Raw genomic sequence first — 13,521 nt, 5'->3', positions numbered from 1 at the left:
CTTGATATATGTTTAATAGAATAGTAGCAGGTTCGACTTGCTGGATGTTCAGTGAGTTATACCTTTGTCATCTACTGATTTATACATCTACATTTAAAGTTTGACATTCATGTTTGACATAGAATCTTCTTTTATTTACTTCTCCATGACATACAAAAATATGTTAGTGTAAATAGCCTACTGGACAAATGCAATATACCATTTAAATTGTGCTCTCCATAAAAACGTTTTTCTTTTTGCATTTGCGTTTTTCTTTTTGTCGTTATGTTTTGCTTTTCAGGGCCATCATACTCATCAGATACACATTATTATTAAATATATAACAAAATGAATAGAACTATGATTACAACTGTGGATAATACAATATATTATTTTTAAAGACATGTTACATATGTGTCATATTTAACAGTTAAATATACCTGAGTAGGATCAGAATGATCCTGATATTTTGGATCAGAGTAATCTTGATTTCCTTTTATCAAATGGGAAAAAAAACATGATTGCAGCATTTAAACATTGTCAAATGTCAGAACATCTTTCAGAAAAAAAAAAATCCAGGTTTTGTTTTGATTACAAGCTTCTGTTGATGACACCGGCTCATTTTTGAGTCTATAGTGTACTTTGCTTCAGCTGCAGATGCATATCCCAGACATATATTTTTTAATTATAATAGTCAGATCTTTATTTTTATATGTTGCACAGTATAGAACTAAAATTAATATTCTCAAAATTGAATTGCAAATTGTATAACATAATTTTTAAATGTATTTATCTTTGCTTCATCCTCTCTATGAAATATATTAAACAAGATTTACAGCTTCTTTCTGTAAGCATTATTTGCCAAACTATCAAAATAGACTTGGCAAGACTGTTTAATTGTAGTACTTCTGCTTAATATAAGACAATGCTTATGGGGTTACTAAAGTTTACATTAAACCAATGAACAATTAAGATCTAAATCTAGGGTCTCTGAGAATTGGAAGGTCAGATAAAATACTTTTTATTTCCCATTCAAAACATTATCAAGGCATGGCTGCATTTCATATTATGAAACCTGATTCAGCATTGGCATTGTATTGGTTTATATGGTAACAACTACATACTATATTATGTTTTGATTGTAAATAGTATAAAGTGACTTCTAACAATCAATAAATTAAACCACGATAGAGTACAGCTTTGTACTGTGTGATTTGCGGGAAATAAGTTGTTTTGATTTGGTATAGCCTCATTCTTTAGTAATGACATTGGGAAGTTCTTTCACATTGATGGTCTTACATTTAGTGTTATCATGTGCAGATGCTGAGTCAAGTGAATAACCATTTTAATCTGTAGTGGGAAGATGGAAGGACACTGTCTGAATACATACAAGTGATCATTTAGCTATCTGTCTGTCTCTCTATCTGCCAGTTTCTATATATAAAGTAGTAAAGTAGATTAGCACAATTACAATACAGAATAATACTGTGAATGCTAGTCTTTCAAAGCATGGAACAAGAATTCCAAATAACTACGTATCTGGTTGGTAGAAAGCTTTTATAAGAATACAAATATGACTATAAGAAAAATTCACTCTGCCTAACTATTTCACCCTCAGTGATCTCCATTTCTGTGGAAATAACATTTTCCATTTGAATAATTGCTCTTGGTTCCAACCCATTAAGCAATTATCCTAACAGTGGCACAGTCAGCTCATTGCTCTGTCCTCCTGGTATGTCCAGCAGGAGGACTTGCTGTGCGGTAAAACTCAAGCTATGTGAAATGCACACCATTATAATAGTAATACCATGTCTTTGGAGGCATATTTCAGAAGACATCAATTGATGGAACTCTACCTTCTATATCCACACAGAGTTGTTAGTGTGTCAAGGAGCTAAATTGTTGATTTGTATGTACTTTTCCCCCTCTTATTAAGCTAACTATTATTCCAACATACTGCAATGACAAACATCAACTGTACATTTCATTACACTTTATATTAACATTAGCAGTTAATATTCAATGCATATGATATTAATAATGATAAATAACAACCTATACAATCATATTTAATTGAGTTACTAACTATTTACGTAACATTGATACAGAACTTCAGCTTTGTTGTCTTATGACTAGAGTATCTTGTTTCTGATTTTAATGTTAAAATGCATTTATCAAGTTGGATTTTGAGTCCACTCACTTCTGAAATAATTTAGATTTTTTTTTATTACATGAATAATGCTTGTATAGGTTCATCGCCTATATAATTTGCTTAACGACTATAGATGTGAACTTATTGTAACATTTTGTTTCTGTAAAGCATTTAGAATGCAGATAATGTTACACTCTTTGGCTTCACAAACATTTATCAAGTGTTTGACTGACTATCAGTGTCTATATTCAGGCAGCTATGAAGCACTGTATCAGAAAATAAGGAAAGTTTTTTTTATGTTATTGTTTTATCAAACCTAGATGTCCATAATTCTTTAATCTCAAGCCATCCAAGCTAATTAGCACCAGCCAGCCTCCTTGCAGTCTCCCAAAGCAACCTTTTGTGGTTAAACTTTGTTTCCTTTCAAGTTGTATAATGTTATTCTGCATCCTTATCTTTACTAAAATAAAGATACAGAATAAAAACTATTATTAATCACCATACCTCACAAAGACACTAGGCTTCTATTGCCTTCCGTTGTGTCGTACTGAATAACCCATTCTGAGTTAAATGCGCTTAACAAATAGAGTAAAGGCATGAATCTTAACAACTAAATAAGACAATCTGAATTTCTTAAAAGGTTTGTGTGAGCAAGAGAATGAGGATGTGCTTTGCCGAAGGAAAAAGCGGAAAGTATGATGGCAACAGATGTCCAGGGCAGTAAAGTGTAATTGAAATGCCAGCAGCAATGGTCTTATCTCCTCAGTACAGGAGCCTGCTGCCAGTCTTAACATCAGTTTAATGTCATTTTACCTGGGTCTAAATCAGGCTGCCACAATCCCTGTTTCTACATTGAGGGCAGAGGGGGATTAATAGGATTTCAGCATCACACAGTTTACTCCAGCATCTTACCTTATTCGATAATTTAATATCACCTATAAATAGGAGTAATTTACTAGAAGCTGATTATTATTATTATTATTATTATTATTATTATTATTATTATTATTATTATTATTATCTTTTATTTATTTTTTAAAACTCATTCTAATCAGAATCCCAGAGGAAAGTGGACACATACTTGGAAGGCATGAAATATTATTCACCCTTCTGTGCGTTTTCCTTTTAAAGCCGCGATGACCTGCTGGTGGCTTGTTTGCTTTGCCATGCACAGCTGCTCAGAGCAGATTTCTTGGGGAACAGTTTTTTTTTTCTATATCTGCAGATAAGTTTTGGCTAAATCTGTTTGTTGTTACATTTTTGAAGAGAGAAGAAAAATAAATACAAATCATAGTTCCCTTTATCTCGGGCACACCCCCTTTGTGGAAATCGATTTGCTTATCGTTACATGCTAAAACAGATCCAATGCAGAGTTTCTTAAGTTTGTCTTCCTGCAATCACCTGAGTTAAGCAACTGTCACTGCAGCATTTCATGGAAGGTGATTTACTTTTCTTGAGTTGTTTGATTATTCTCAAATGCTCACCTTCTCAAACAGTTTAATTATCTCCTTTGGCTCGACTTATTTTTAGGTTCAACTTTTAAGGTTTTTCCAGATAAATAGAAGTTCACTGACAATCTACAATTTGGAATTGCTTCCTCACTATTGCAACACTTAAAAGAGCAAAGAGGATGCAGTTGCTTTGTTCTCTGTTGATTCTCAGCATACCCTGTAAAATGCATTTACAATACTTGCAATTTGCAGTTCTAAACCATCATTGTATGCATGTTGTTCTAATTCCATTCTGCTACTTTGCAGAGAAAGTGTCTCTGAGGGCAGTGCCATCTAGATGACTGTGCATGTGCGTTAAAGTGAATGGATTTTCACATGTAAGCAGTTATCTTCACAGTACTTCACAGTACTACCCCAGACACTGATTCACCTGAGAGTGAATTAGGCACTCGACATATGACCTTTAATGCAGTAAACAGAGAAACAAATCTGCAAGGCAAACTACATTTAAGGCCAAGGATTAGATGTACAATGATGTAAGAAAAACAATATTTGTCATTTATCCCAGTTTGTGTCTGCTAGTTTTCTTTTCTACTGTCCGTTTCTTAAATCAAATTATTTGCTCAGTTGGACATATGTAATCTTGTTCGAGCCCTTTAACAGTAGTTGACTTATAAGATCCACTTGGTTCAAAGGTGGATACCTATATAACAATATAAGGATTTCACAGAAAATCTATTCACTGAAATATTCAGGGCAATTAATTGCCAAGGAGCCAGGGTAGAACACACATCTGAAGAGCCTGCAGAAATGTCAGAGTCTGACACCCTGTTATAGAGGACTGACTGATTGCATTGTCTGGAGTGAAAGTATGGGGGAACAATCAAGATATGACATTCATGTTGCTAATTACAAAACAAGATTTACCTGGCCAATTGACTTATTGTTCAAAAGTAAACGGTCCTTACAGGAGTCAACTGATCAGAAATATTTAGAAAATAAGAAGATATAATAAAAAATATGTTAAGAAAAAATAAGAGGTATGAGAACGGATAACTATTGGATTGGAATTGAAATCTACATTTCATGTATTTGTGTTGTTGTTTGTTGTGTTTGCATACTTGCCAATAAAATCTTTCCATGGTGCATTGGTGCTGTGGTGTCTATATGCCAGGGCAAATACACTCTTAGTTGAATGCAGGTCTGGAGTACTGTCTAACTCAGGGGTCTCAAACTCAATCCATGGAGGGCTGTGTGTTTGCTGGTTTTCATTCCAATCGAGTCCTCAATTACTTAATTGATCTAATTGTTTAATTACCTACATACATTTAAACAAATATCCAGGGCCAGGGTATTTTATAAGATATTGTACTATGAATCAAATGTATTTTTAGACCATCAACTGTAAAATACCTTGCAATATATTGTTTAAATATATCAAATTGAATAATTAATTAGACAAATTAAGAAATTGAGGACTCGTTTGGAACGAAAACCACCATACACATAGCCCTCCAGGAATTGAGTTTGAAACCTCTGGTCTAACTGATATGGACTGATTAGCCAACTAATAGGAACACAGCCTGCAACAGAATTCTCACACCATCCAGTCAGTAAATTGCAGGCCTGGGGAACACATCCACACCTATTTAAGGGCTGGTGAATGAATTTTGTTTTAATTTTTCTTCTTCCACTGGTCCTGCTTTATCCCACACTGCCACTGCCACATGCTCTCAGTTGTAACATTCTTACAAAGTTCCAAATTGAATTTGTCTTTTAGCCAGCACACCTAAAAGACTGTGAGGACCTGTTGCCTACAATATGTAGCCTAATTATTATTGATCTGTTTTATCGGCTATTTATGTGCAATTTAAATTTAGATTTTATAAGATACTTTAAAATTACAAGCATAAATGTATCCTGTAAGAAACTTTAATAATACCCTGCAGCAACTAGCAGTAGGAAGAAATATTTAAGTATCACCATCCGGTGATAATTGAAACAATTTCAGGGTGAAAATATAACCAAACATCTATCTTTCTTAATATATGTGTGGCAAACTGTCAGTCACTGCTATACAATCTCTTTTGGATTTTGATTGCTATTGCTAATTGTAAGTTTACTTTATGTTCTATTCTCTTTATGTTCTCTTATGTTCTGAGCTTTATTACAGGCTTGTAGTAGGCCTGGTAAGATTGTACTAATTGGACTTTTGAAAGTCTCGTCATAAATTATCTACTTTTCTTCTTGTTTCCAGAGGGTGATTTTCAATATTGTCAACTTCAGTAAGACCAAGAGCCTGTACAGGGATGGAATGTCTCCGGTGGTGAAATCTACAAGTCGTCCAAAATGGTAAGGGACTTTTAAGCTCTTTATTTTTGATTAAGAAAATGCTGCATAATGTTTTTTTTCTGTCTATGTTTCACATTAAAATAGAAGTGTTGATTTAATGTGACTGAAATATATATGTAACAACAGTAGCCTGCCTTCAGCACTAATCATGCCTTCATTCAATGTCTTTCACTACCTTGTCTTGTTGAAACTAAAATCAGCTAGTTGGGTAACCAGTGCTCTCATTTTTCTCAGAGCATCTGTAAGTATTTAAATCTTCTGCAGACTTGACATTTGAAATGACGATGCTAGAGATATGTTGTTTCCATGACAATGAGTGTCCAGAAGGGAGGAAGACAATGCGCTGACATAGAAAATCACAACATGCTTTGTTCTGGACATTGTCAAATCTGGTATTTCTCCACCCAATTATTGAACTGTAATACACATGGTCTGTAAAAAGATATGACTTGATATTGAACTGATCTTGATTTGACATTCACTCTTCCTGCCCAAGGTATAAATGGAGCCCATCTTTGATTTTGTTTCAGGCTTCTATCTATAAATATTTGGTACTATAGTGTGCATTTTTTTTATTCAGTGGTGAAAGTTGCAGTCTTCTATTCTGGCTGACTTAAAGGTGACCACCCTTCCTACACAAACTAAAGCAGTCCAATAATCTGTAAGAAAAGTAGCCAGGTCATGTGTAACTAAGATAATTGCTTGAGCCTAGTAAAGGCAAAGATGTAATAATGTCATAGTAGCTTAAACAGGCATCTAACATGTGAAGAGGTATAATAGAGGGTACCCATTCATGAAGAGACTTGACATCTGCCATCAGTCTATCAAGGGCAGCAATTGAAATGCAACATTTCTGCCATGAGAATCCCTGTGGCTGCCAGTTGCTGGTCACACACTAATAGGAAGAGACAATTAGATGGAGATGCCTGTGAAATACAGCAGCCTCCATCAAGACTGCTTCACAACTGGCTTGAGGCTTGAGGCCTAGATTGAAATGGAATATTGTCTGGTTTGGTAAAACACAGTAAATCTGGATTGACTTGACGTTCAGTACAGTATGATAATGTTCAAATGCCCTATACATACATATACACAAGACAATGGTATGGTAGACAACGACCCATGGTTACCATAGCAAACCTTATTACTGAAATGAGCTCGGGCAACTAATTCAATATTACATTGCTCTGTGGTATACAACAACATTATGTCAGGATGTATTGTATCATTAATTATTTGACACCAGATATAGGTAATTTTGAACAAGCACAGTATTTTTTTTTTTTTTTTGTTAAAGTGAAAGGTTGACACTAAAATAAGTAACCTTCTGGAAGCCAAATGGCATCACTGTGTAGCTATCATAAATCATTGTATCCTTTGTATCATATGATCCTTGGATCCCTGTATTTAAACAATTTTATGTTTAACACCAGCTTGCTAGAAGTTATACACTGTTAGTTTAACTTAGTTTAAAAGAAAATGCTCATAATTTTCTTTCTATTTAAATATTAATACATTTTGAATAATTAATTTGTTCTTTTTTAGTGAGTATATAGTTTTATATAGTGTCTTCTGTTATCTGTGATGATATGGAGATCCCAATCAGTGCCTTGTATTAACATCTGACAGTCGTTGGTACTTGGGGTTTAGTGAAATGTGGAAAATGTTACTCCATGGTCTTCAACTGAGTTGTTTCTTAAAATTGTATTATTTTTTAAACCTTATCTGATTAATTTTTCTTAATGTTCTTATCATTTGGGTTGGTCAGCTGAGCTTCTACTTTTGCTTTCAACAGATATTTATCATGCCTATTTATCTGTCTCTGAAGTATGTCAGGAATACTGTGTTACAACTTGTTGATATTCCAAGTGTATTTTGGCTGTTGCTTGATTTTGGTGAGGGTGGCCATAACACTTGCTATTTATAGAAACATTGTAGCTAAGATTTTGTTTACAGTGTGTCTGCACAGATGGATGCTCTTCACATCCTAGCCTCCAGAATTGTGAAGATCTGTGGTGGTCAGCATCCTGAATCTAAACAGCTTTCAGCAATAGTGAAAAAAAAAACAGAGGGGGCCCTTAGTTCAAAAGGGGGATAATTTTCATGCTGCTTTTATAGCTTTGTATCAAATGTAGTTCTGGGGAAGAAGGTGTCAACAAGTAATGTTTGAAGACCTTTTGTTTAATGATACATGAAGGGGAAGAAGAAAAAAAAGAAAGGACTGCACAACAGACTTTGATTTTGATGCCCGCGTTTGGATGTTGCTGTTACATCTGCTACTGACCCTTTTTTCCAAAGAAGAAGCCCCTTTTGCCGCATCGTGCATTGAAATGAGTCTGTAACATTTCTGAAGCAGAGAGATCCAGCGGAGTGTACCCCTGCCTACAAATGTCAGTGGCTGTCATCAGAGGCTCTCGCCAGGCTTGCTAATCAAACCGCGATGTGCTCTCCTGCCACACTCGCTTTGAGCGCCAGGCTCTGATTGAAAGGAGGGGGTGGCGGAAGAGGGCAACACTTAAAGAAAGTGGAGCGGCAGCAATTTCAGGATAAATGTTTCTGGAGGATCTGCAGATCATGGGCCAAGTGCTGGTCTTTCTTTGTGTTGCAGCTGTGGGGAGCATCCAGTCAAACTTTACGCAGATAGCTGGCATGATGACATTGTTTAGTGTACTTTAGTGTAGCCATTAGATCAAAGTCAGTCACAACATTTCCACTGCTATCTGTGTTTATCTGTTGCATGGGAGGAGCTGACCTCAAAATAAGTGCAGGAAAAGTGGAAAAATACTTCTAATTCTAAATTTCAAATGCAATCTCAATTGCTTAATTACTTACTTACAGGTGATGATTGTATATGGCTTTGTGACGCAAAATTATAATTGTACTGTTGTTCTTATTGTTATAAAATATGATCCTTTAGCACACTCCATGAGTTATGCCATATTCTCTCTGTTCTTATCTAATTTCAGCTTCAGCTAAACAAGTATATTTATTAAACAAAGTAGCCAAAAATGAAAATAATAACCTACAAAATTTAAAATGTAAAACTTTGCTATAGAAATATTCTTCACTAGCCCAGGTTTCACTGCTTATTCACAGTTGCTAATTTTAATTTCCTTTATACAGTACAGTTTTACTGGCCTTTAATTCCATTTAAATAACTTCAAATGCTAAACAGCAACTCTCCCTACACAGGGCTGCATCTCTACTTGTATAACTAGCCCGAGGAGCCTCCTTTCCACTAAATCCTGCCCATATGTACATTTCAAAAGAATTTTAGCTTTTTCTACATACAAGTAAATGGAGCTAAAGGCAAACCCACATGCTGAATACGTATGAGCTCTGGACTTATCTATTATCCAAAGTAATAGGATACATGAAAACACATAGAAAACAACCTAAAGAACAGCTTGGAACATAAATTATCTGAGAGAATAATGTAATAATGTGGTTGGATATAAAACATTGTTTCTAAATCCTAATTTCTACAGGTTTGTAATACTGACAATTAGAAAAAATACACACATGCACCACAACATTGTTGTAACTGTGCTGCACAATCCCAGTCCTGCAGAAAAGTAGACATACTTTACTGCCAGAGGGGAACAAAGTTCAGTGTAGCCTATAAATTTGTCTGTTAAGTAACAGCAAGTTGCAGTAATAGCTTTTGCCATTTTATTTCTATAAAATAAGTTCATTATCTGCTTGTGATTTTGCTATGGCAAGTGCAGATAATGTGAAAGTTACAGCAACTGAATGAAACAAAAGGGCTGCAGAGAGCTTACACTGTCTAATAAAGCTACATGTGCAGGAAGATATAAAATGAGACAGAGAGAGAGAATAGATTGCTTTGGCTGTATTTATCTGTAAAATTCACATTTTAAACCTAGAAGCTGACACCTTTATCTCTATCTGCAATAAATGTTATTCTGTGGGCCCCTGTTTAATACTGGGGGCTATATAACGTTCCCTTCTGATAGACAGCAATCAGATCAGAGAGTATTGCCAAGTGCAAAGAACCAAAGAACCACCCTGCGCCCTGGAGGTTGAGTAATTAGAGGAGATAGAGTGCTGTATTTACACTGAATTACAGAAAGCAGGTTATGCATGGGGGTTGACATCGCTTTTGTACCACTAGTGTATTTTTGACAGTAATATCTGTAAGTGATTTTTTTTTTTTTGCACTCGGACACCATTCAGAACCATATGGACTGACACTGCCACACAACCACCCCGCCATGCTGGCATAGTTCCTTTTCTAAGGTGGTTTCACTCAAGGCACTTCCAACTGTGTCTCCATTGGCTTCTGTTCAGAATAACCCCTTTTCCTATTTGAATTGTATGCATTCCAACACTACAAGAACCTGACACCCTTGATATCTAAACAGTATCAACAAAGTCTATTGCCCATTTATTTCACTCAAATGTTGCAGCTCTTCAACCAACCTTGACCATAATATTAAATTTGTTTTTGAAGCTGCTTGCCGCATGACACTAAGACGTTTGCTTTTAAATGTTTCTACTTTCCTATGAGACCTTACAGATCCAACCCTCCATATTAAGGAATTATTGGAAATGGTACTGAGGTTAGGTACCTTTTAACAAAAGGGCAACGGAAGCAACACAAGTAATGCAACTACAAATGGCCAGGGAGGTCCACTCCTGTGTACTGAGCTGTTCAGATGACTCCTCCTGTCTGTATTCAACATTGCAAAGTATTAGAACAGTATCTGTTTTACAAAGTGATGACCTCAACAGCACAGCGCATTGGGGCCTGTACTTGCTTATTTGTTAGATTGATAGAGCAGCGAATTACTGAGCATCTCTATTAAATGAATTAAAATATCAGTGTGTGTAATGCAATTCTGCTCATGGCCTCCTGGGCTTTTATAGTATTATATTGTGCTGTATCTGTAGGGAACAAACCGATCAGCTCAACTAACAGATGCTAACAGAGGCTCCCAGGTCAAGGACAAAGAGATTGAACAGGGTAAAGATGTGTGTACAGTGGCTTTCAAAAGTATTCACCCCCCTTAGACTTTTCCACATGTGCAAAGCTGGTAGAGACTTATCCACATACATCTGGACACAGCAATTTTTGGCAATTTTTAATTGCAAAATTGCTCAAGCTCCATCAAGTTGGATGGAGACCTTTGGTGAACAGCAATTTTCAACTCTGTCTACATATTCTCAATTGGATTGAGGTCTGAGCTTTGACTGGGCCACTCCAGGACATTGACATTTTTGTTTTTAAGCCACTCCAGTGTGGCTTTAGCTGTATGTTTGGGGTCATTGTCTTGCTGGAAGATGAATCTTCTCCCAAGTCTCAGGTCTCTTGCAGACTTCAGCAGGTTTTCTTACAGACTTCAGCAGGTTTTCTTACAGGATTTCTCTGTACTTTGCTGCTTCCATTTTGTTCTCTTTCTTATCAAGGTTTCCAGGCCCTGATGCTGAGAAGCATCCCCATAGCATGATGCTGCCACCACCATGCTTCACAGTTGGGATGGTGTTGGTATTTACTCAGTTTTTGAGGATGGCCTGATCTAGGCAGATTCACAGTTATGCCATATTCTCTCTATTTCTTAATAATGGACTTTACCCTGCTCCGGGGATATTCAATGCCTTGGAAATGTTATTTTATCCTACCCCTGATTGGTGCTTTTGAAGAACCTTATTCCGGATTTGATTTGAATGTCCCTTCATCTTCATGATGTATTTTTTGATAGGAAATGTACTAACCAACAGTGGGACCTCCCAGAGACAGGTGTATTTAACCTGAAATCATGTGTCACACCTTAATTGCACAGAGGTGGACCAGATTCAACTAATTACATAACTTCTAAAGACAATTGGTTTCACCACAGCTCAATCAGGTGTGTCATAACAAAGGGGGTGATTACTTATGCATTCAATTATTTTCTGTTTTTTATTTGTAATTCACTTAGAACAATTTGCAGATTATATTTTTCACTTTGACATCATGGACATTTTCTGTGTTGATCAGTGGCAAAAACTCCTGATTTAAATCCATTCTGATTTCATGTTGTAACTCAATGAAATGTGGAAAAGCCCAAGGTGGGTGAATACTTTTGAGAGCCACTGTATGTAAATAATGAATACATGGACAAAATCTGAGAAGACATTTAGAGTCCCTTAGCTTATGGCTTTTGGCTACTCTCACACTACACTATAATTGTTTCCCCTCTTTGGATTGCAACATAGATCTCTTTAAACTTATTGTTTTACTATGTTTATGAACAAATAAACCATTGACTCGAGACTCTAAGGTAATTTAAAAAATCTATACAGCTGTTAATGTAAACATTACCAAGACCTGTATACGGACTTGATGGCCATCAATATTTAATGTCCTTTTCTGCTTATATGTCCTTTTCAGGTTTTTAGCCTGATAACAGTTTTGCAGTATCAGTTCTAATCTGCAATCTGTGGTCTGTGAAAAGGCCACTCAATCTTATATGATTGGGTTTACAGTCTGATTAAAAGGCAGGTTTTGAACTCCTGGGAATACAGTTTTGACACTTTTGTAAAGTACAAATAACTGGCATGTTAGATTTATTGACTTTCAAAGTAAATGTGATACCAATGAAATACTATATATATATATATATATATATACTGAAAATACATTATTTAGTTCCTTAGTTAACTTTTTCAAATAATAATACATGTGAGATATTGCATATTTAAATAACTGAAGCAAGCAAACAATATATATTTATTGAGGCTTGCTGTATGCTGAAATGTCAAGATCAATATATGTAGGGGAGAAGAATTCTGCAACAATGAGTGAGTGCTGGTAAGAATGGCTCCTCTTCAGCTGAACTCTCCTCCCTTCTGTATCTGATCTTGAAGTAGTGTGTTTTACTTTCATAATTAAGTAATTATGCATGCATTCAATTAGAAAATAATAAATAAATGCATTGGATTTACTTCCAAATTGACCAACTCAAGTTAGCTATGTTTCCAAAATTCAGAATTATCACTTTAAATTATCTGTTTTTCAAGCCATGCATTTTCTTCTTGTATGATGACTTTATTGACATTTCCACTTGTCTGTCTGATGGAACTAGATGGAAAAGTGTACACCAAATACAGCATCTCCCTCAACAATGATTGCTTTTCATGTGAAGGGTTTTCTTTCAATTTCAAAAAGCAATCATCATTATAGAGATATTGCATCAGATGTGTGGGAGGCTGCCTGAGAGGTATGTCAAAGCTGCCGATAGGCTCTCCAGTGGGGAGAAGATCCACCCCTCTTCCTACTTCTATGAGCTCCACAGAATAACTTCCTCCTTTGCTTCTCTGCTTTGTGGGAGAAGGTTGTGTGAGTACGAACTGCAACTCCAAAAGCTATTTTCTGTATGAAAATATTATTACTACTGTACTGTGAGCTACCGCCTTGCTGCTATTGCAGTGGAAGAGGACTTTCTCCCCTTCCTGAGGTGTCCAGGACCCCAGTACAGTATTGAAGACTTGCTCTTGGGATCCAGCAGCGGTCCTGAATCATTGTATACAGTGCTCCTAAGCCCCTTACACTGTGTGAGGGGATCTGACGCTCAGCACTGCTTC

The 13,521-nt window shown here is 35.9% G+C and overlaps 1 protein-coding gene across 1 annotated transcript in view; it reads left to right on the top strand.

Moving 5' to 3' along the window:
• The window catches only part of agbl4 (AGBL carboxypeptidase 4), a 764,316-nt gene that overhangs the window by 318,193 nt on the left and 432,602 nt on the right, over nt 1-13,521 (top strand). Inside the window, exon 4 of the mRNA XM_066692363.1 lies at nt 5,840-5,934. Within this exon, the coding sequence (XP_066548460.1) occupies nt 5,840-5,934 (95 nt within the window). The remainder of the gene's footprint in view (nt 1-5,839; nt 5,935-13,521) is intronic.

This window comes from Amia ocellicauda, chromosome 19 (genome assembly GCF_036373705.1).
Source record: "Amia ocellicauda isolate fAmiCal2 chromosome 19, fAmiCal2.hap1, whole genome shotgun sequence".
Lineage (NCBI taxonomy): Eukaryota > Metazoa > Chordata > Actinopteri > Amiiformes > Amiidae > Amia > Amia ocellicauda.
This window is presented reverse-complemented; position numbering and strand designations above follow the sequence as displayed.